The 25,344-nt window shown below is 36.0% G+C and overlaps 1 protein-coding gene and 1 pseudogene across 1 annotated transcript in view; one reads left to right on the top strand and one right to left on the bottom strand.

Moving 5' to 3' along the window:
* MAN1A2 (mannosidase alpha class 1A member 2) overlaps positions 1-25,344 on the top strand; it is a 229,954-nt gene that overhangs the window by 98,323 nt on the left and 106,287 nt on the right. The window contains exons 3-4 of the mRNA XM_021002903.2: positions 1,033-1,129; positions 17,778-17,896. Coding sequence (XP_020858562.1) covers positions 1,033-1,129; positions 17,778-17,896 — 216 coding nt within the window. The remainder of the gene's footprint in view (positions 1-1,032; positions 1,130-17,777; positions 17,897-25,344) is intronic.
* LOC110216296 (proliferating cell nuclear antigen pseudogene) lies at positions 24,328-25,119 on the bottom strand (annotated as a pseudogene).

Genomic DNA, 25,344 nt, shown 5'->3' with positions numbered 1-25,344 from the left:
TGGAGATAAACCTTTAGGAATCATCTGCATGCAGTTGGTAATGAAAAGTGTAGAAGTGGATATGATGGCCAGTTCAACTTCACAAATATTTATTAATCACCTACTCTTTGGAGAACTCTATGCTAAGCCTTTTATGCAAAGTTTAGAAAAGAGAAGGTTCTGGTTCTCTTAGAACTCTAGGTTGATGTAAGAGCAGCTATTTGTAATACACAGTATTGCATGATAAATGTGCTGAAGTGGTACAAAGTAAAGTGTTGGGGGGCATTGTATTCTAAGGGGGATGGGAGACATGGTTGTTACCATGGGAAAAAAGGGTTAAGAAAAACTTCAGAGAGTCGGTGGGATTTGAATTGGACTTTAATGGTTGGATAGGAGTTGAATAGGCAAAATGAGGAAGGGAGGAATACACTCCAGACGCAGGAAGCCATGTGTGCACAAGCTTGAAAGCAAGAAAGGGTGAGTCATTTTGGGAGTCAGAGAAAAGTCCTTTTTGCTGGAGGGTAGAGTTCATGGAGTAGAACAGTGTGAAATACAATTGCAGATGTAGGATAGTGAATCTGGAGATACCAAAATAAATTCACAAAATACTGGAAAAATGATTTGCAATGCATGCTTTCTTGATGGCAAGTTACATCATCTTCATATATAAAACATAACATCATAATGTAACTAAATTTATTTTGTAAGTATAAATTTGGAGTAGTATTATGTACTTTGGATATTGAAATGTATACCATGAGTGAATTAGAATTATAGTCCACTATGATGGTATACCCTTAATGGGCATACTTTGAAAATGGATTGTGTAGAATTCTATATGTTGTTCTTTCCAATGATGAACAATGTTGACTCATGAGAGTTCTGTTTTAGTATCGTACTTTTAACTGATAACATCGTGATAGAATAAAAAGGGAAATTGGAAATAAAAATTAAGGAAATAGAAACAAAACTTCCAGGTAGTTACATACCTTTTAGAAAAAATGTGCTGTGGATATCTAGAGTGATACATTATTAAAATTTTTGTCTCTTCAGATGATGAAACATGCCTGGAGTAATTATAGGAAATATGGCTGGGGACACAATGAACTTAAACCCATTGCTATGAAAGGACATTCCACTAATATATTTGGTAAGTTGATTTTGTCAAATTGCATTATTTTGGTTTTTAACCGAGATCCTTAAAAATTAAAGTTATGTTAGCTGTATTGTGCTGTAGTTCAGAATTACTATACTCATTTTTATGAGCAGCCCTGTAGTTATGTGCATTGTATAGTATGTAAGTAAATGATTTTCTTAAATGTCTTGTGAGAGAGAGGTTATTTGTTGAATAATACTATTATAATAATATTATACTATATACTATTGTGCTATTATAATAATACTATTGCTAAAATATGTTTCATTTTTCTCTTGTAATGGAAAGCAACATAAGACATTGATACTCAGCATTGTCTTATACTTAAGTGCTGTGATAGATCCAGGAAATCTTTGAACACTCATTTGTCTTTTCTATTTTGGATTGAGCTCTTGATGTGGGAAACGTTAAAAGAGCTGATGTATGAGTCAGTTCCAGGGTCTTCTGAGAAGTTCTCTTGTTATCTTTGAAGGGAGAGTGAGGTCAGGGGAAATTTGTCTTGTATCCCTAGCACTTAACAGAGTTGAGTTGAATGTAGTGAAGTGAAATTCACAGTTGCTTCAGTTCATTTCACTTAATCTGTAGATTCTGCCTTTCTTCCTTGACTTTACAGCTCAGAACCTCAGGGGAGTAAATTGACCTCTTTAGGTGCCTTCTAGAAGTTTAGGAACTCTGTACTATCTAGTGGGCAGTTGGAGTCAGAAGATCCGGTGTTGACATTTCCTAGAGATGTGACTTTTGTCAGTTTTTGTAACTTCTTTGAAACTTCCCTTAAAGTAGCAATAATACTCATGCTATTTGCCCCAAAGAATTGCTTGGAGGAGCAGATGGAATCATACATGTGATTATACATCATATATATATCATACATGTGATATATACTATGTAGCATATAAATCACCATGTACTGAACCAAGCCTCTACTGGCACCTTTAGCCCTCTTTGTACTCCTGTTATAATTGAATACCCAGATCCCTTGAGCGCTGGCCATTCAGAGCCAATCCTTGTATTTTTCCTTAGAAATTCCTTGAAACTCTTGTGAAATCTAGGACCGTGTCCTCTCAATATAGCTTTTCCTTAAACATATATTTTGGGATGAGTAGGACAAAGCACCCTCCTCAAATCATGCATATTTAGAACTGCAAATATAGTTTTAGTTGGGTTAATCAGAATGTGGTGAGGTTGTTGACATGTTTATTTTATTTTTTTTGCTGCACATGCACACACACCGATACATGCATGTGTATATGTTTATACTCATACGCATACACATGTGTTTATGTGTGATGCCTAGATAGGCAACTCTCTAAGGAAGTTGGTGGGAACTTAGAATGGGGTGCTATATGATGATATATTGAATGGAAATCCTGAATAAACACAGGATAAACAGGAAATGTGCATAAACAGGAAACTGCATTCAGAAATTGGGTAGGAGAGTAGATAATTTTTGAGCATAACAAAAATAAGAAAGTTTTAGTGTATGGCCTCCAAAGGCTATAAAAAAGTAAGAAGAGAGGCTTCCTAGGGACTCCTTCCCTACAAGGATTGAAGTTAGTTCAGGGTTTAGGTATTTGGAAGAACAATTTCTTTTTAGGGTTAAGGGTAAACTTGAAGCCTGAATGTAAAGGGCTCTTGTTTCAGCAGTGATCAAGCAAGGCTGGCTTGATTTTGACCTCGGATTAGAGTTTGAAAGTAACTAGAATTGACAATAAAAGTCTGGTGTGGGTTTTTTTTCCTAAATTTTATTTTTGATGAATTTACAAGCTGAATTGAGTAGCTTAAAGCAGTGTACTTGTAAGTTAGCTATCTGATACATAGTATATGATATACTCTAAGATTCTTTTTACATTGTAATAGATTATGTATTTAAGACAGTTGACTTTTTATTATCAGTGTTTGGGGAGAGAGAACCTCATACTATAAAAAATGTGATTCATGAGCCATGATGGTCTTTGAAAAAGACCCCCATTGAGAAGCAACTTTGGTGGCAGGTAAAAGCTATATCTACAAGAGGGGTAAAACTAGGTAGTATAGCAAGGTCTGTGTTTCATAGTGATTAGCTTTTGACTAACTGCAGTTGGGGTCTTCTAGGGGAAGCAATAAACAATAAAAACTATTCACAGCCTCAGAATCTTGTAAATATAATAATACTGTAGTCAGTACCCTGATTCGAGCTTTAGTTATTAAAGGAAGTGTTAGTTCTTTAAAGATATACAGAAGTATAATAAAAAATAGATTATAATTACTTTTTATTTCTGATGCAGCAATGTGGTATATTAATGGTAAATTCCATATGGAGCATAGATTCCACTATAATTATAATATACAACGTCATAGGCTGTTGCAAAGCCTCTCTGTCTCTTCTTGTTTGTATATCACTTCTAGATTAATTTCCCCTAAAATGCTGTTTTTTTCATATGACTCTTTTGCCCAAAAGCCTTCCTATTTGCCTTCAGGGTAAAGTGTAATTCCAGCATTCAGTGTGTTTTAAAAACAAAACAAAACTTGTGTCATTGTTTTTCAACTTTCTCTTATGGGGGGGAACAACATGAATCTTCTCTCAACTAGAGTGATTTCTTCAACATTTTCCTAAATATACCATTCTCACTTAAACCACTTAGCCTGAAATGTTTCCCTCTCCTTATTACTTATTCACATCTTATTAACCCTTCAATGCCAGTTCAAGTTGATCTCTCTTGAAGCTGTCTTTGACTACTTTGTATTCCCATGGCACTTATCTGTGCTATTTTACACTTAAACTTATGTTGCCTAGAAAGCTATTATTTTAACACACACACACACACACACACACACACACATTATGAATCTTGTCATCTTAACTAATTTTATAAACTCATCTGTGATAGAGAATGTATCATATTTGTTTATGTTTTCTTTAGTATCTCTCACAGTATTATACAGGACATGTGTGTGTATGGTATTATACATACACATACTTGTAGTACCTAGGTAACATAGTGGATAGAGAGAGCCAGTCTCAGAGTCAGGATGACTTTGTGCTTGTGCACAAACTTTAGAATTTATATGATCAACATCTTGGGGCAGTTAGTTGACACAAGAGATAGAATGCCAGGCCAGGAGTCAGGAACAATCCTCTTCCTGAGTACAGATTTGGCCCCAGACACTTCCTAGCTGTGTGGGCAAGTCACTTAACTTTGTGTGCCTCACTTGCCTCGTTTGTAAAATGAACTGGAGAAGATGGCAAATTACTCCAGTATCTTTGCCAAGAATACCCCAAATGGGGTCACAAAGAGTTGGGCAAACTGAAAAATGACTGAACAGCAACAAAATCAAAATTTTCTATTTTAGTTTCCGTGAAAGTCCCTGACTCTTACTTTGGTCATCCATATATCTGGTTATCCATGTATCTGACAGGTCATTTCTTCCATGCTTTTCTAAGTTGTTTATGATGTTTCTAAATCTTGTACCCATTTACACCTTGTCTTGGTATATGGTGTGAAATGTTGGTCTATACGTAGTTTCTGCGAGACTATTTTCTAGTTTTCTCATCAGTTTTTGTCATAGTACATTCTTGTTCTAGTGAAGAGGATCTTTAGATTTATCAAACACTAGGTTACTATGCTTGTTTGTTTCTATATATTATGTACCTAATCTATTTTGTTGATCAGCTGCTCTGTATCTTAGCCAGTACCAAATTATTTGATGATTGTGACATTATAGTATAGTTTAAGATTTGATACTACTCGGCCTCCTTACTTTTTTCAACAATTTCCTTGATAGTCTTGACCTTTTTACCCTCTAGATGAGTTTTTTAAATTACTTTTTTCTAATTCTTTAAGGTATTCCTTTGTAATTTGATTGGTATAAGACTGAATATATAAATTAATTTAGATGGTTTTGTCCTTTTTACTATATTGACTCTGATTACCCATGAGCAGTTATTCTTCTTCAGTTACTTATATCTATCTTTATTTTGTAGAGAGTGTTTCGTCACTGTGTTCATATAGTTCGTGTATGTCTCTTGGCAGGTAGATTCCCAAGAGTTTTTATACTATCTATAGTTATTTTAAATGGAATTTCTCTTTTTTTGGATGGATTTTGTTGGTAATATACAGGAATGCTGGTGATTTGTATGGGTTTATTTTACATCCTGCAACTTCACTGAGTTATTGTTTGTTAGTTTTTTATTTACTTCTGTGGTTCTCTCTAGTGTTTGTAACAGTGATGGGTGTTGTATCTTGTCTTTCATTAAACTTCAGACTTTCCCTAGCTACAGGCTCCTTTCTTGTGACATACACACATACATAGATACACAGATACATACATAGATACATACATGCATACATACATACTTATAAGTGTCTCCCCATCTTTAAAAAATCCTCACTTAGAGAAGATTCTGGTAAGATGATGGAGTAGGTTAGAAAATTCCATGTTCTCAAGATTTTCCTCCACAAAAGAGATAAACCAGCACCTAAGTGTAAAAGTAGAGTGTTAAAAATAAATAAGAGGAGGGGGAGAACTGGGGTCCTCCTGGGACGATAGGAGAAGATCTGAAGAAAAAAAACCAGGACTTTTGGTCCCTGTGCAGAGCAAACACCTTCAGGCTAAGGGATCCCTTAAAACTGCAAGCCCTGGGGTTAGCTGTGTTCGGTAGACCTGAGCATGATAAGACTTCAAAAAATAAAACTTCATGAACAAGCTAAAAAGAGTAATTATCCTCTACAAATGAGGTGCTAGAGGAAGAACAGACACACAGATGGGGGAGGAAGGCCTGTAGTTCTAGAAACCTACTTTCATTGGGAATGGGTTTAAGAGGAACACTACATAATTATCTAGAAGAGCACAAAAGTCTTCTAAATTTAGAGAGAGATAAAACCCTAAGGGGATAGGGAGGGAGGGTTCTTTAGAGGGGAGGGTGAGGGAATTGGTTAAAGGAGGATATAGAAGGGTGTTTAGATTAATGGGAATGGGATGACCAGGGAGGGATCTGTAGGAGGTGTATAGACCAAAGAGGGTTACAAAAGGATGTTTAGATTTTCTGAATAGGCTAAGGGAGGGATCTTTGGGTAGTGGGGGTAGGTAGGTTAAGTAATCGGAGAGCAAGATAGTGGGTAGAACTAAAGTAGAGGAGTTAAGAGGGACAGAAGATAAGTGATAGGCACAAACATAAAAACAAAGATTAGGAGTATCTGTTAAGGAAAGTAGTTTATATGTGTATGTATGTAGTTATATCTATATATAAACATATCCACCCTTAATTTTAGCTTGGGGGGTTAGGGGGGAGGAAGGGGGAAAAAGAACCAAGTAAAAAGTGTACCACAGAGAACAAAAGAAAGCCTACAAGGAAGCAAAGAAAAGGAGGACAGCTTTGATACAACAGTATTTAATATATAGGCTTTCTTGAAGTGGAAATTTATTGCTATATATTTTTAATCCTCTCTCACGGTCTGCTGTGCACATGATATTTTTTTTTCCTTTTATATGTGTTTTGATATTTAAGTGCATAATATTTCTTTTATTATGTATTTAAGTTATAGTATTTGAATCTAAAATTAAAAAAAAACAGATTTAAAAAAACTCCCCACTTGACCTAACCATCCTTGCTAACAGCTTTCCTATATCTTTCATTTCCTTGTCATACACAGCAGAGATTGGCAGGATATCTTTTTTTCCTTGTTATTGTAAACAGTTTTATGTATTTTTGGAATTATTCTTTGAAATTTTGATAGAAATCACTGGTAAATCATCTGATCCTGGAGGGTATTTTTTTCCTTTTTGGAAATTCATTTATGGCTTTGTTCGTTTTCTTTTTCTGATAATTATTTAAATAGCCTATTTTGTCTATTATTAATCTGGATATTTTCTATTTTATAAGCGAGTATTTTTTTTCCCCTGGAGTTATCCATTTGTTAGCATATCATTGCATAAAATACTTTCAGGTGATTTTCTTTATTTCTTCTTTAACTGTTCTGCATTCTTTTTAATTTTTGGTACAAAAACAATTTGGTTTTCTTGTATTTTTAATCCTATTTTTCATCTTTGATTGGATTTTCATAATTGCTATTTTCATATTTAGGTTTTAAAAGTTTGTTAGTTTCCATATTGTTATTGTTTTAAACTATAAAGTTACATCCTTACTCTGTCTGTTCTTTTGATGCCGAATGATGTTAGAGGGGTGAATTTTCCGCTAAGAACTCTTTAGGCTTCACCCAGCCTGTTTTGGTGTGTTGTGACACAGTGTAATAGTTATTTTCATTGATTTAAATATCTTGTTTTCCATGCTTTGTTCTTCTCACCAAATCTTTAGGATTGTTATTTATTCTCCAATTAATTTTTTATCCTTTTTTCAGTAACTAAAGTGGAATTTTTATTTTTATTACAATGTACAGTAAAGGCTATACTGAATACTTATGCCTTTTTACATATTTCATGAGGGTTTCATACCTTAATACATGGCCACATTTTGTAAAGGTTTCATACATAGCTGAGAAAATGTGTATACTTACTTCACAATATCTCTCATACGCATCTCGTTCTGTCTTATAAAGCCACTACCCTGGTACAAGCTCTTGCCATCTCACCCTTGGACTGCTGCAGTAGTGTTCTGGATGTACAGAATACTTCAAATCTCTTCCCCCTCCAGTTCACCACAAATCATTTGCCAAGGTACCTTTCTGAAAGGGCAAATCTGACAAGTCAGCCCCAATACGGAATAAACTAGTGATTTCCTGTTACATCCAGGATTATATAGAATATGCTTTGTCCTTTAGAACCCTTTACAAACTTGCCCCTTCCTATGCTTCTTGTCTTCTTATAATTTACAGTTTACATAAAACTTGACTTTTTGCCGTTCCCCGTGTGCAGTAGTTCTTCTCTGTAAACTATTCCTTTTCACTGGCTGCTGTTCAGTCCTCATCTCTACTTCCTGAGAGATTCAGCTCAAAATTCTACCTTCTGCAGAAGGCTTTTCCACTCTTCTCCACTCTTAGAATGCTTTCTCTCTTCTTTTACTTTTCACTTACTCTCTATGTATGATGTCTCCAAAGTCTTACTACAGTTTTAAGCTATTAAAACTTTTAACTATTAAAACTCCATTAAGACTTTTGGAACAACTTATATATCTTGTACATATGTAGTTGTAGAATGTGAATTATTTTTGTTTTTACATTTGTCTAGGTCTGAAATCAATTCATTCACTGTTTTACCATTTTCTTCTATAAGATTCCTTTGAGTATTTTGATGCTGTGCCATTTGTGCGTGGTTATATATTTGTTATTGTACCTTTAAGCATAATGTGGTTTCTATTTTTATATCATGTTATCAAGTATTTTTGCTTTTGCTTGTCTGAGATTATGATCACTACAACTGCTTTTTTTTTTTTAAATTTCAGCTCAAGCATAATAGATTTTTTCCAGCGTTTTAAATTTCTGAATCTTTTTTTCTCAAGTTTGTTTCTTGGGTTAAAAAAGAATAGTGCCTCATTCTACTTTCTGATTCATTCTGATATGATAGACTCTTGCATTTTATGGATGAGTTCGTCCATTCAGGTTCATCTCAATGATTGTTAATTAGGTATTTCTCTCTCTCCTGTCATTTTATGCCTTTTCCTCCTTTTACCTCTGCTTTTTTAAAAAAAGTATAATAAGAGGGAAAAGGTGTTCTCAGAAACAAGTATGCTTTCTATTTTTGCTATGGTAACTGTTCATCTTGGCCCTTTATGTGGTCCTCAATCACATGTTAATTCCCTTTCCTTTTAATGCCCTCCTCATGATCTGCTGTTCTAGGGTTGTTTTTTTTTTAATGTCTACTTCCTTCCTTATTTTATTTTCCCTCTTAAAACCACTCTGCTTTCTCTGTTTTCCTGTTTCCCTGTTGAATTTGATGGTTTTTTTCCTACATCGAACTCTTTGTGTATGTTAAACCCTCCTTTGTCTAGTTGAGATGAATGTAAAGTTCATGAGATACCTGCTTCCTCCACCCTTCCACATTTTTTGCATATTTTTTCATGCCCTGATTATGTGAAATAGTAAGTTTTATTCTGTTGCTCCCCTTTTTTCTATTTTCCTTTTTCCTTTCCACTAAATCTTCTATCCAATTTCTCTTTCTTATCTTTGAAGCCACTAAGATTTTAAGGGAAAATTTGTTTCTTCTCCTCTTATTAGAATATAAATCCTCCATTATATAGTTCCTTTCAATTACTCTAGTGTATTTACCTAATTTTTTCTTGACTTTACTGTTTCTATTCCAGATATTCTTTCCAGCAACTTTGATCTTTTCTTCAGAAATAGTTGGAAGTCCTCTGTTTCTTTCATTAAATCCCTTTCTGTCAGATTATACTCAGTTTTGCTAATTGAGTTATTTTTGGTTGTAATTCTTTGTCTTTTTGTCTTTTGGAATATCATTACAAACTCTCTTGTCTTTATAATGATAGATGCCAAGTCTTATGTGAACCTAACTGATTCGTTGATACAAAAATTTTGACTACTCCAAATACTTTATTTTTTTAACTTTAGAAGAGTGGATTTGGGCCATGACTTTCATGAGAGTTTTCATTTTAGATTTTCAGGTGGATTCTTTCTACTTTGATTTTGTTTTCTGGGCATTCGGGTTGTGGGTTTTTGTTGTTGTTGTTTGTTTGTTTTTTGTCATAATGTTCTGGTTTTCCATTGATTCTTAGATTACCTGTCTTTGATCTGTTTTCTAGATCAGATGTTTTTGAGAAGTGATAGATATCTTACATTTTCTTCTTTTTCTTTGTTTTTTGAACTTGTTTTTAAGATTTTTCTTTTTGGATTCATGGAGTCTTTTATTTCTTGATCTGTTCTCATTTTCAGGAACTCTTGTACATTTTTGTGAGGCAGTTGGATTAAGTGACTTGCTCAGAGTCACACAGCTAGTGAGTGTTATGTGCCTGAGGCAGGATTTGAACTCAGGTCTTCCTGGCTCCGGGGCTCGTGTTCTATCTACTGCCCTACCTAGCTGTCCCCCAAAGTCTTGTACTTGGGTAGCATATTGTACTTCATGTAGTAAGCTGTTGAGTAAGTATCCTTCAGGTTCTTTCATCTGGATGATATCCTTTTTATATCATATTTTATTTATTCTAGGACTTTGTGGGCAAACCACACCTCTATCTGAAGCTCTGATGCTAGACTTTTTGGAGTTAGGCACTTTCTTTTAGGATTGTGTTCTGGACATCCCTAGATGCATAAAAATTTCTTTATTGTCATCGTCTTCATGTTTTAAGCTTTCCGTCCTGAAATGAGCCTTTGTCTTAGGCACAGGCTCTAAATACTCCTGTGTGCTTGAATGGGATAATAAGTACCTGTTTGTTATCATTTGTATTGTCTGAAGTCTTGTCACAGTCTCTCATATCTACTGATGTCTCTTGCACAAAACAATGGGCTTTACTGTGTGTGTAGGACCTAGCCTGTGCTATGAGAAATGAAGGATGAAGGGTCATATTGGAAGAGCAGCAAAAAGGACAGTTTGACTTGGACTATATAGTACATGGAGGGGATAATGTGTAATAAGGCTAGAAAGGCAAGTTGGGGGTCTGTTTGTGAAGAGTTCTACATGCCAAAGGAATAACTATTTGATCCTGAACGTTATTAGGAGCCACTGGTTTTTATTGGGAAGGGAGAATTTGAAGGTCAGACTGATGTTTAGGAAAATCACTTTGATTATTCTGTGGCAGCTGGGTGGCCCAGTGGATATAGCGCTGGGCTTGGAATCAGGAAGGATCATCTTTCAGAATTCAAACCCCACCTCTGACACTTACTAGCTGTGTGACCCTGAGCAAGTCACTTAACCCTATTTGCCTCAGTTTCCTCATCAGTCAGATGGACTGGAGAAGGAAATGGCAAACCCCTCCAGTATCTCTGCCAAGAAAACCCCAAATGGGCTTGTGGAGAGTCAGATACAACTGAAAAGCACCCTAAGAACAACGACATTGTGTGGAGGACTGACAGAGTGCTTCTGGAAATAGTCCTAAAATGTGTTAATGCACTTTTCTGCTTGAGTAAGCAGAGCTTTTTTTAGTTCGCAGCTATAGTTTCATTGGTATAGAGAACCGTTCCTTAGGAAATTCCCTCCATGGATATTTATCAGTGAGTCTTCTGCAGTTTAGTCTTAGTGAGTTGCCGGGAGCAGCGAAAGACAAGGGGCTTGCTCAGGGTGAGTCAGAGGCTGCTTCTCTCTGTGTTGTGCCACACTGCTTCAGTCCTGTGGTGACACCCTGGAGTAGCCTGGAGCTCACCTCTACCTTTAGAGCAGTAGCTGCTGGGCTTTTGCCTTTCTTCCTATTCCCAACCCTTAGCGTGCTGTGCACATAGTAGGCACTTAGACGGTGTAGTTCTGGGCAAATCACATAACATTTTAGTGCAAGAGATAACTCTCTAAGACTCTTAAATTACAGAGAAGGTGCTGACCTATATTAGTATAGAGAGTTTTCTCACCTGATCCCACTGAAATTACAGGTCTTATGCCTGACTCTATCCTATCATTGTAGAGAGAGGATAAGAAATAGTATTTCATCTCCCTTTTGTGAATCAGCATCTTACAGTGGCCTCAAAACATCCTTTTGAAATTATGTTCTCCTTTATACCATAGTGTACATTAAATGAGTACATTAGTGTACTCATGGAATTTTATAGAGTTAAGAATGTTAGTAGTTATCTAGTTTAAGCACTCTTCTAGTGTATTCTAATTCTAATCTTTGGCCGTTGAGCAGATTCTTAAATACTTTGATTAATTGGGATATTATGGGATATAGAAAGGATAACATTTTGGAGTGACTGTTTTTATCCTAGAGCATGACTTAAAAGTAATTATAGTAGAAAACAATATATAATCATGTATCATTATTTTATACATAGTCACACATTCCTCATTAATGATATAGAATTTTATTAATCCAGACATAGTAACATTACTTAGGAAGAATATATCTTCTTTTCTTAGTATAAATTATCTTTTTCATCTCCTGTCTTTATTAATTCACAAGAGTGTAACCTTATAAGTTAATTAGGCCAGCATATAGCTAGTATTATTTGAATTATTTGTCCTATTAGTTTATGACCCACATTAACAAATCATTCCCATTATTTTGTTATTTTATTTCTATCTTTCCATTTTGATAAAAAATATTAAGCCATCTGTCTTGCAGTACTTGACTTAGAAGAATTTTTGCCTGTTCTCCCCAAATAAAATGAAATTCTAGGCAGTGGATTTGCTAACATTGAAAATATTCACCAGAAAGACTTTTAAAGTCATAAATGGGCAATGTTGAATAATTGTGTGGCCTCCCTAAATGACCAATTTGAAGAGGACTGCCCTAAAAAAATTTGAGTCCCATTACTCTGTAGCAGGGGTCCTTAACTTTTTTCTTTTCTGGTCGTGGACCTGTTTAACAGTCTAGTGAAAGCTATAGACATCCCTTCTTAGAATAATGTTTTTAAATGTGCAAAAAACCCCATACATTCAAGATTACAGAGAAGGAAACCAATTATAATGAAATAGTTATGAAAGTATGTATTTAAAAAAAAGTTTATATACCCCAGGTTAGTCAGTCAGTAAAAATTTATTGAATGCCTACTATGGGCCAGGCACAGTGTTAAGCATTGAGGCTACAAAAAGAGTCAAAAGACAGTCCCTGCTCTCAAAGAACTCATGATTTAATGGAGGAGACAACAGAAAAATATGTACAGACACGCTATATACAGGATAAATAGGAAATAGTTGAGAGAGGGAAGATACTAGTATTAGGGATTGAAAAAGGCTTCATGTAGAAGATGGGAATTTATTAGGAATCCAGTAGGAAAATACGAGGAAGGAGGGCATTCCAGGCATGAAAGCCAGAGAAAATGCCTGGTGCTGAGAGATGGTGGAATGGTCAGGAGACCAGTGTCATTGGACTGAATCATATGTGGAGGAGAGAAAGATGTAAGAAGACTGGAAAGGTAGGAGAGGCCTAGGTTTGAAGGACTTTGAGTGACAGAGTATTTTGTATTTGATCCTGGAGACAGTAGGGAGTCACTGTTGTTCACAGTGTAAGGGAGATGACTTGATCTTTCCTTTGTTTTAGGAAAGTCATTTTAGTGGCTGAATGGAGAATGGATTAGTGTAGGGAGAGACTGGAAGAAAGGAAGACCAATGAGCAGCTATTGTGATAGTCAAGGTGTGAGGTGGTGAGCTCCTGCACCAAGGGGATGGCAGCATCAGAGGAAAGAAGGGGATGTGTTTGAGAGATGTTGCAAAGATGAAATTAATAGGCCTTGTCAGTAGATTGGGGACGTGAGGGCCTGGGGGGTAGTTGAGAATTGAGGATAACACTTAGGTTGTAGTTTGAGGGACTGAGAGGATGGGGTTAGCCTTGACAGTAATGGTAGGAGATGGGGAGGGTTAGGAAGAAACAACAGTTTCTGACCTGTTGAATTGAAGATGTCTTTTGAACATTTTGAGGAAACTGAAAGGAAGGTGGAAATGTGAAATTGTAAGTCAGCAGACATGTTACGGTAGGATGGATAGATTGAAGAATCATTAACATAGAGGTGGTAATGGGAGCTGATCAGATTATCAATCAAGGTAGTATAGAAGGAGAAGAGAAGAGGGCCTGTGGGGTACCTGTGTCATCTGGATAAGGCTCCTGCAGAGGAAACTGAGGAATAATAAATAGGTATGAGAAGAACCAAGAGAGAATGGTGTCTTGAAAACCTAGAGAGAAGAAAATATAAAAGAGAAGGGAGAGGGTGCTTAACAGTGTCAGAAGCTATGGAGAGGTCAAGGAGAATGAGGCTTGAGAAAAGGCCAATGGATTTGGCAGTCAAGAGATCCTGGGATCATGAAGAGTTGGATGTGACTGAAATGACTGAATTCTAACAAGTAACTTTTGAGGGAACTGTTTTAGTGGGATGAGGAGAGGTTTAAGAAAAGAGAGGAAACTGGAGGTAACCTGTTGTAGAGCAGTTTCAAGGAATTTAGCCAAAAAGGGCAGAAGGACCATAGGACCATATGGTTAGTGGGGACAGAAGGATCTAGTGAGGGCTTTTTAATGATGGGGGACACGTGGACATTTTGTAGGCAATACAGAACCTCTCCTCTATAGTCTTGCCAAGGCAGCAATAGATGCCATAATTGTATTTGGAAGGTCCTTGTTTACTACATAGAAACAGTATCATAAATATGACTAGGTAGCCAGGATATCCCACAAAATACTGCTTCACCAGGAATGTGACTGAAATAGTAGAATGAAATAGTAGAAAATAATACTCTGTTAATGTCTGTTGAAAGATGAAGTGAGTATTAATTATTAAACAGAAAATAAGCAAAAGAGACAAGTATAAGGAAGAATATTGAAACAGAACTGCTGGTCAGGAATTCTATTTTGAAATATACTGTTGCTCATGTTCTGTATCCCTACAATTAAAGGAAATCTAAAATATATTTACTTCAAGAGGGTTGAGCTTCTTTAGGTAGTCATCTAACCTGAGTCTTCTATAGTTAAGAAAACTGAGTAGTTCCAAAGAAGTTGTCACGTACACGGAAAAAGAAAAGGCATTGCTCAAAGAGAACAGTCAGTTCGTTAATTGAGACACTTTCAGATTTGGCAGGAACTTCAGAAACCATCTGGTCCAACCTATACTTTAAATTCCTTCTTTAACATCCCATGCAAGTGCTTTTACTGGAAAGTCTACATTTACAGCTCTCTGTGTTTCCCAAGCAGTCCATTCCACAGCTAGACATCTCTGATTGCTTTGAATCTTCCTTCTAATTTTATGTTGAAGGTTTTTTTTTGGGGGGGGGAGGGTCTGTGTTTTCTTTCACAACATGACTAATATGGAAATATGTTTTGTATGACTGCACGTGTTTAACATATCATATTGCTTGCCTTCGCATTGAGGGGGGAGGGATTGAATTTGGAACTCAGAATATTTTTTTTTTTTTGCTAGGCAATGGGGTTAAGTGACTTGCCCAGGGTCACACAGCTACTAAGTGTGGAACTCGAAATTTTAAAAAACGAATGTAAAAATTGTTTTTATGTGCACTTGGGAAAAATATTAAATTTAAATAAAAAATTATCTTAATGCCGCTGCCTTTCCGTGTATTGCTTTTCATTTGTTCTTTGAGACTAAGCAGAATAAGTTTTCCTTATGACAGCATGTCATATAGTTGAAGATAATGCTCCTTGTACCCTCCCAGCACCATGCCTCCTACCAAGTCCTTTGTCAAGGATAAACATTTTCAGTTCCTTCAACTCTTCCACGTGTGGCAGAGTCTAGAGTTCCTTCACTATCCTAATCATGGCCATCTGGATGTATTGGAGCTTGTTAGCTCTTTCCCTAAAATGTTGTATCCAGAAATGAGCCTAACAGTCCGGATGTTGTTGGACAAGGTGTAGTCCAGTGAAACTGTCACCTCCCTCGTTCTGTCCAGTCACAGTGCCTCATTTAATGCCTTGGAGGATGGCATCGGCTTTTTGACTGCCAACCTGCACTGGTCAGCTGTTCCTTTTTTTCTCACTGTTGCTACTGACTGCTGCTACCTGCTTCCCTTTCCTTGGGAAAGTAATGACTGTTAAAAAATGGAATCTCCGTAGCTCTGATTGCTCTGGAATAGTTACCGCTTTTCCACTGGTTTTGTTAAGCCCCACAGTCCTTCGCCATCCCACTTTCTAGCAAGCCTCAGTCAGTAGCAGAGCTCACATCTGATCTCGGTTCTCTTGACTGCTGAAGCAGTGCCCTCTCTTTTTATATAGTGTCTACTGTTGTTTGTTTACACAGGGAGGAAGGAATCTGTGAAAACTTCTACTGAAAGGGGAGAGTAATTTGGTTGACAATCATGTGACTGTTTTCTAACTGGATAGGAAATTTAAGAATCCAAGAGATCACTAACTGAAGTTATGGAGGCTTGCTATATACAGTCACATGCTGTATGTGTAAACTTAGTCTGAGCTCTACCACTCCTTACCAGCCAGAGTAACATTGGGCATGGGGTAGGTTGGTGGTAGCTGTAGCGTTTATATTATCTCCTTTGCTATTATCTCCTCTTGTCCTGTGTGTGAGGAAAGAGTTTAGGGAAATGCTGGACCTGTCTCAGGGAAATCCTTTTTGGTGTAAGTCAGGAATATATGAGTTTGTTTCGCACCCATAGTTTCCCAGTTCCTGTTATATGATAATCTTTGGTTGCTTGCATGTTGACTCCCCTATTTTAATTTTAACATCTTGAGAACTGAGCCCATGTTTTTGCTTTTCTTTCTATTCCCAGCACTTAACACATAGTAAACACTTAATGAAAATTTGTTGGAAAATGACAGTTGTTAAATATTGAAGCAGACATGTATTTTGAAGGTATTCTAACAATTTTGAATAATGTACTTAGAGATATTTTTCTCTGTTAAGATTCAGTTGCTCATATCGTCGTTAGAGTTTTTTAAATGTTTGAGTGAACTTTTTGAGGCATTTTAGGTAGATTTTAGCTGAGAAAAGGGGTCGAAGAACACTAAGCATTAATTTTAACTTACAGTGCCACCTACTGTTAGGACACTGTATTGTTTTCCTAAAGATTGCTAGTATCCGTCTGATTATCTAATATGGCTTATGAAATTTAATGGACTTACAATTGAATCACTTTTCCACTGACTTAATCAGTTACTTGCTAGGTATTTATTAAGCATCTACAAAGTGCCAGGCATTGTGTGCTAGGCTTGAAAGTGAAACTATCTCTGACCTCAAGGAGCTTGAACTCTACTGAGGTGAGCCAATATGTACATATAAATGTATATACCAGGTAGATGCAAGATCATTTTTGGGAGAAGGCACTGGTAGCTGGGGGAGGGTCATGAAAAGTTTCATATGGAAGGTGACACATTTTCATATATATTTTAGCTTTAATTTGTTGACTTTGCATTTGGCTTTGATTCCAGGTACTTCCATTGTTATAGCTAGTATGTAAACTTTGATGTTATATGGTAATTTGCAAATCATTAAATGCCATGGGGGAAAGTAACTCACTATTATAAGAACCTTGCCTGATTTATAAGTTTTCAGTGATACTACCTTTTTGTATCAGAATTTCTTAAAGTTAAGTGTCATTGTGTTAGTTGCCAAATCAAGGTATATTGGATGCAAATTGTTCAATCTTAGTTATTCCTCTAGCCATAATAGAATTCCTTTCAACATCTCTTAATTGAAGTTACCTCATCTAAAAATTAGAATAATAATATCTGTGCTACTTAAGGACCTCACAAAGTTGTTGTAAGGAAAGCGCTATAGAAGTGGGAATTGAAACCGATGAAAAATTGTGAGTTATTACTTTCATTCTTTATGTCAAGAGCATCTAAGACATTTTGAGTTTTATTTTTTGTGAAGAATATTGATATTTTCCATTATATTAAATATTACAAAATTGATTGGAACCTTTTCTAACTCTTTCTTTCTCTACCTCTTTCCCTTAAAAACAACAATGGCAACAACAGATTTTAAATTTTTTTCCCTGGTTCTAGAATCTTTATTCCTGAAATAATGATATGGATGATTATCTTAAATGATGCTTTTAAAATAGGTGATCTGTCAGACTTAATTTTTTTACTATTTTCCTTTTTTAAAAAAATCAACTAATGAACAGAATACTTAACTATGAAATTCTGTTTTCTTAACTCTAGGAAGTTCAAAAATGGGTGCTACTATAGTAGATGCTTTGGATACTCTTTATATCATGGGACTCCATGACGAATTCAAAGAAGGACAAGAGTGGATTGACCACAATCTTGATTTCAGTGTGGTAAGTGTATAGTACTGATTACTGATCTTTTAAAGCAACTTTGAAAAGACCCACAGAATTATATTTCAAGTGGTTTTATATGACATCATAAGAAGTTAGTATGACAGAGTGAAAGGACACTAGTCTTGTAGCTAAAAACCTGAATTTAAGCCTTGGCCCTGACATTTTAATAAACATGTGGCCATGTGATAGTTACTTAACTTTTCCGAGCCTTAATTTCTCATTTATAAAATGGGAATAATAATACTGTTCTGCCTGCCTCACAGGATTGTTATGAGAAAAGCTCTTTGTAAATTATGAAGCTCTTCAGAAATACGAGCTATTATATCAACTGGTAATGAATATTAGAAATAAGCCTTTTTTCTGCTGTTAGGAATATAATTTTGTCTCTCAGATTTTATGTAAGTCACAGGCTCTTTCTGTTTTTCCTGACAAGTCTTACTCCTCTTATTGCCCCTTTATTTTTAGCTTCAACTACTGAACTAATTCTTGAAATGTTTTTTTGGGTGAAAACAGCTGCAAGAATATATTGTCATTATGGTATTTTTATATTTCTTTTCAATATATTTTTTTAATTGTATAAAATCCTGGTGTCTGCCAAATAGTAAATACTTAAGGATTGTGTTAAGTAGTAATTATTTCTATAAGTAATATGAATGGAAATAGATTCCTGCGAAGAGAAAATTGTATTGACTTGCAGATATTTTAGGCTGTTAGAAAAAGACCTTTTTTTGGTCTTCAAACTGTCATTTAAAAGCCTTCCCCGCTCATTCTTAACATGCTTAGTCAATATTTTCCTTATTTTCCCCTCGTTCCCTTGTGAAAATAAAGGCCACTTTCACAACATGGTATAAGCTATTAACTTATAGTCTTCCTAGTGATTGTAATTTTAAAAAAAAGAAAGAAAGGAAGGAAGGCAGGCATATTTGTGTGAGAGAGGTGTAAGTTGTTTAGGGAATAATTTAGTCTAAGAAGAGTGCACAGTTATTGGCTTTTGCTGGTGAAAGAAGATGTATATTGATCACTTGGGTGTAAAATGAGAGTATTAACCATTGAAAGATGAGCTACATATTTTTCCAGTGAGTTAGTGTGAATGTGGCTGGCCAGATGTATCAAAGTTGTCTCTGGAGTTGTGGAATAGAATAGGTGAGAATCCTCCCAGCCTTGCTTTAACCAATCCAGCTCTTATCCTTTTTCACTCTTTCTAGTAATTGATAAAATTTAAATAATACTTACATTTACTACTTTGTTTTTTAAAACTTAACCCTTGCAACATGAGTTCAACTCTTAGTACTTTATAGAAACTTCTCCCTTGAAAGTTACCAAGGCCCCCCAGGTTGCAAATTCACTTGTCTTTCTTCAGTGAGCATCTTCACATCTTTGAGATATTTGGCATTAAAGACCATCCCCCTCCTTCTTAGACTTGTTTCCTTAGGCTTCTGTGGTGCTGTACTCCCCTGATTTTCCCACCTCAATGACAGTTTCATATTTTCTTAAGCTTGGTCATCTTTTTCTCTAAGTTTATGTGCTTCGTTACTTCCCCTCCTATCCCTGAGGACTCTCAGAAATCTCTTTCACTTTCATGGTTTAGTCTATCACTTCAGTACAGTTGGCGTCCAAATTTAGATCACCAAGTTTGACCTCTTGTTAATAGTATCCCAGAAGTCTTAGTGAAGTTTTAAGCTATTTAAAGCTTTACGGTCAAAGAATAAACTTTATAAATTGACTGTACAGCTAAAGGATGGGGGAAATGTGATCTACTGTGGGTAATTATGGCTCGATAGGTAGCATTTATGTAACACTTTAAGGTGCTTTATATGTGTCATCTCATTTGATCTTCATGTGAACCCTGCAAGGTGGGTGCTATTGTTATCTCCATTTTACAGAAAAAGAAACTGAGGCTGAAAGAAGTTATAACTTGCCTAAGGTCACATGAGAAGTGCCTGAGGTAGGTTTTGATCTCAGGTCTCTTTTGACTCCAAGTCCAGCACTCTGTGCTCTGTAGCCCCAGCTGCCTCTAATAAGGACCTTAATATAGTATGGTCGTCCAAAAAACTAACGCTCTCTTTTTTGGTCTAAGCTTGTGGTTTCATTGATGTAGGTAACTCCTCGTAAAGAAATTCTTTGAACTCATGCAGGCAGGAAACTCTTCTACAGCTTAGTTTTAGAGGGTAGATTAAAGTATCTACAGGTTAAAGTGGTTTTCCCAGCACTTCTTGAATCCTAGACTGGCTCTCTATCCACCCTCCATACCGTCTCAGTGCTATCTTAGGCTATAGTAGTGGCAATAGAATCTGTAGCAGAGGTGTCATGGAACCCTTGGCAGTCTGGTAAAGCCTATGCATCACTTTTCAGAATAATGTTTTTAAATGCATGAAATAAAATATATAGGATTACAAAGGCTATATAATTTGTTTTAAAGTGTAGTTACCAAAATACGTTTATAGACCTTAGACTAAGAACTCTTGATTTAGAGCAAGGCTCTGTTGTACTCTGTTGTGGCCAGATCACATCTAGTGTTATAGTTATGGGGGGGGGAACCTGGGGCCTCGAGGCCATATGTGGCCTTCTCATTCCTTGGGTGGGGCCTTTTGACTGAGCCCAAGTTTTGCAGAACAGATGTGGCCTAGAAGGCCACAGGTTCCCGACCCCTGGTTCAGAGTATCATTTTAGGAAGGAGTTTGACAAACTGTAGCACATTCAAAGGAGGATCATAAGGGGAGTCAGAATCCCTAACATAAAAGCTTCAGTTGAAAAAAAACTGGAGATAATGTAACCTAGCAGGCAGAATTGCAACAGAATTGCTGATTTCAAATATTTTGAAGGACTGTCATTGCTTTATTATGTTTGTTTTCATGATTCAGTGGTTAGATACATACTTCTTTAGTTTGAATTCTGGTTTATCATATGACTTGCCAGGGACTTTGATTTTAGTGTCCAGTGTCCTGTGGTTATTGTTGAAAGAATATCTTCTTATTGACATATTGACAGATTGTTTTCATTTTTCATCCTTTTGTTGTCCTTCCACTTTCATTCTTAGACACTTGGGATGATCAGGCTTAATTTGTTAACACTATGCTTTCTATAAACTTTCCTTTCACTGCTTCTCCCTCTGTATGAAGCGATGTTGCTTCTAACCTGCTTTCCTCCTTTAGAACATTTTGCAAATGGATTTAAATCCTAATATGGTGTTTGACTAGTTGATCTGCAAGGACTTATCTATCTATCTATCTATCTATCTATCTATCTATCTATCTATCTATCTGTCTATCTATCTATCTATCTGTCTCTCTGTCTGTCTGTCTGTCTGTGAATATATGTATATACACACATGTATGTATATACATACATGTGTGTATATGTTTGTATGTATATAGACATATGTATATGCATGTGTATAAAGTTGCAGTACCTCCTTATGAGAGCTGTGTATCTGAAAATACTACAAGATTTGGACTATTTCCATCACACATTTCTTTTGGAAGAAATTATTCTGTTCTTAATATCTGGTACCAAATTGACCACCTTCCCTTTTAAACACTATAGAATGTTTTCCTTCTTTAATTTTAGAATTATTTCTTCTTTTATGCCTACTTTTTGCTTTTAGCTATTGGAAATATTAAAAAACTTCAAGAGATTAACTAATTTTAACAGAATCTGATAGTCCACTCAATATATTGAAACACTTGGCAGTTACATGATATGTGTCCATGTGTCCTAGAAGGAAGTGGGTGATTTGGAAGTAAAAGTTTCCAAAAATTATTGGCTGGTTTTTGATTGATATCACCATTTGGGCATCCAGACAGACATAATTATCAGTTCCAAAGCAAATAGTTATAAGTTCTGATTCTATATTCCATTTTTCTAGTTTAAAATTTCATTTTTTCTTACAATTTTTAATAAAATTTTCAAATGCTTCAGTAACTCTTAGTTCTGTTAACCTGATTAAATTATTACAAAGTGCTTGAAAACTGAATTACGCACTTGTCACCTGGTTACAGACCCAGGAACCATAGCAACAGGTTTAAATGTTTGAGAACATCATTGAATATTACAACATGATCTTTTTGAGCAATTATGGTGTATTTTCAGATATATTCTGTACATCGGCAAGATGCCAATAGCTAAACAGCTTATAATAATAGGTGGTTAGTGAAGTAGAACATCTCATTTGATAAACTAGTGATTTTAATTTTCTTGAAAGCTAAGGACTAGCTAGATTGAAGTATACTTTGCTTTCCTCTCCTCTGACAAGGTGGTCTAGTATAGGACTTGACCAGGTTCCCCGTAAGGATTCTGTGCTTCGTGGACCCATTCGGAAGACTTAAGGTGGGATAGTTGATTATAAACCCATATTAACTGACATAAGTTAAGACTCAAGACCATATTTAGGCAAGTAGCCCTAGCAGTATTTGCTTTTCCTAGCAACAGTGATCTTGTTTGTAGGCATTGATCCTTTTTCACTTTCTACACAAGAATCATACTTTGCTTTTTCCCAGCAAAAAATATTTGATATTTAACAATTGTCATTTTTCAACAAACTTTTATTAAGTGTTTACTGTGTGTATGTGCTGAGGAAAAAAGGAATAAAGAGAAAGTAAAGTATGCTTTCTATACATTCTTAGTGCTCCCTGCTTTCTACTTCTGGATTTCCTTATGGAAATATACATTCTTGATATACAGTGTTATCTCACATTCCTTTTACCTATCTTGCAGAGGCAGCTAGGTGGCATAGTGGATAGAGTGCTGGGACTGAAGTCAGGAAGACCTGTGTTCAAATGCAATATTAGACTCTTATTATCTGTGTGATGGGTGGGCAAGTCACTTAACCTCTGTCTTTCTCAGTTTCTCCATCTGTAAAATGGAATTAATAATAGTACCTACCTTGTAGAGTTGTTATAAGGATCAAATGAGGTAATTTTTGTAAAAAGTACTTAGCACAGTACCTGGCACAGAGATGCTGTATAAATGTTCGCTGTTGTACCACCACCACCACCGCCACCACCAGTCAGTTATTTTAAATAACTTATACCCATCCAGAATGTGGTTCAGTCATGAGTTCCATCCTACCAAGTCTTTAGTGGTACCTGTGAGGTCAAATTTGCTCCTTTGTGCCCCTTGTTTGTTGTTTAAACTTTATGAATTAATGTACAAAAAATTGAGGCCATAGGTTTTTGTTTCCTAGGAGTTTAAGTTGCTGTACTTCCTTAATTATAGCTATTCTCTATGCTAATATTTAGATGGGGAAGGGGAAAGTGTTTAAATCTTTATAAGCTTTTTTACTCCTTCACTATCTTTTTTCATTTAAAGTCTTTCAAATTAGATTTGCATGACACCTATCAAATATTCTTGCTAGCTAGCCTTCTTTAGGTGGATTTAATCTCTGGTCAGGAATTTTTGTATTTTATGCTATAGTTCAAAATTCCAAGTTCCATTCTCAGACACCACCTTCTTAGTTATCTGTTTCCATCTCAAATGAAATTTTTTATTCTGTATTCCTAGCCTTCATTCTTCAGCAATGAAGAAAGCCAAACCTGTCACTCTCACCTTCATTTTCTTACCAGAACTTTGTAATCTTTAGCAGTGGCATCATTTTTCTTCATGTGAACCACCAGAAGCAGATAGTTGTCTTCCATTTTGGGGGTGGGGTAGGAGGGGAGAGGTTATGCATGCGTGTGTGTGTGTGTGTGTGTGTGTGTGTGTGTGTGTGTGTGTGTAAATTATATCCTTTATCTCTATTTTCACAATGCTTTATATTCAGTAGTTCCAGAGTGAAAAATAAAAACATTAACAATTTTTGCATTAACTTTTGCTATGGCTGAAAATCCATGTAGATTTTTGCATCTCCGCAGGGACCTATTTGAAGGTACTACTCTGTGAAGAGCTCACTTACCATATAATTTTATTTAAATTGAAAACACACCTTCTTTTCTGTTAGAATTACAAAAAGAATTTGTTGACATAGAAACATCTAAAATAGAATTTCTCAGTATAGCATGGTCTAGAATAATAGTATTAAGATCTAACTTTGTACTTTTCTTAATTTTTTTTCCTTAATTTATTTTTAGTTTTCAACAATCACTTCTATACAATTTTGAGTTTTAAATTTTTCTCCCTCTCCTTCTCCACTTCCCCTTCCCCCACTCCCCAAGACCATATGGAGTCTGATATAGGCTCTACATATACATTCCTATTAAACATATTATCACATTAGTCATGTTTTAAAGAAGAATTAGAACCAATAGGAGGAATCACAAAAAAGAGGAAACAAAACAAGAAAAAAAAAGGCAAATTATAGTTTTTAAAACAAATTGGTGGAAGTAAGTACTATGTTTACAGAAAGTTATCTATATATATAAAAGTACAAATTGAAAGTTAAGGCTAAAAAGGTTTCACAGTTAAATACATTGTCAACATCTCAAGTAGTTCTTTTAAAGAGGTGTTTTTTTTTCATTCTTAAGAACAAAATGTGTGTAAGCTCTTACTTCATCCTCTTTCTTGGGAGCCAAGTAATCTTTTATATTTATCCCATGTCTGCCATCTTATACTCCACAACAAGTGGCTTATCTGCAGATGTACTGTTACTGTAGGAGAACATGGCATGACTTTGCTAAACAAAGTCAGGTACTAAAGTACAAAGGTCAACTGAACTGGTTCGTTTGTCTCTTTTGTAACAGCATTATTTGTCTGGTACAGTTTCGTGTTTCTGCTTGCCAGTTCTCCATTGGCAGAAAAGTTTATACCATTTTTTGCACAGGGAATTACCACAGCATCTCTGCCATGACTGAGAACTAGACAGATTTGTGCAGATTCACCTGTAGGCATTTTCACCACACAGCAGTATTCTTGTTCTGGAACTCCAGTGTTCAGTGTCTAAATCTGTTAGCTTCATCTCATATTCTGAAACTTTTTCAGTGCCAATGTATTTGCATTTTCTTTAAGCCTTAGGTAGTGATATCTTCATTGCAGGCACATTTTGATATTTTGTTCGTGATGGCGAGATAAATGCCCATGGCTAGGCTGGGGGTCACAGTGGGTACTAAAGCCCTCCAAGTGGAGGGTGGGTTGTACCAGGGAGATGAGGGATGAGTCCGTGCTCTACAAGTGTACCTTGCCTGAACTGATGTCCTATCAGGCCTTAGTGATGGAAGTCTTTTAGTCTCTAGCACCTTCTTGAGGATGGAGCCCTGGACTAATTTATGGACTAGTTTTGTCTCAAACATGATGGTGAACAGGGGAAACCCTAAGAGAGGCTAGGAAATAGAAAGCTTCTCAAGGCCTGGCGGGACAATGGAGAGCTGGGCTGTTGGAAGCAAGGTCCTCAGACCGAGGGAAGACTCTGGCACAGAGAAGCCATCACAATGGCTTCCTCTAACCCCATGAGCTTTTCTTTCATTGTGATAAATCTTGGGATGTTCACTTATGTTTTGGATACTTGCTCCAGGAAG

The sequence above is a fragment of the Phascolarctos cinereus genome, unplaced genomic scaffold (assembly GCF_003287225.1).
Source record: "Phascolarctos cinereus isolate Bilbo 61053 unplaced genomic scaffold, phaCin_HiC Scaffold_5;HRSCAF=322, whole genome shotgun sequence".
In the NCBI taxonomy this organism is placed as follows: domain Eukaryota; kingdom Metazoa; phylum Chordata; class Mammalia; order Diprotodontia; family Phascolarctidae; genus Phascolarctos; species Phascolarctos cinereus.
Note: the sequence above shows the minus strand (reverse complement) of the source record. Positions and strands in the feature narration are given on the sequence as shown.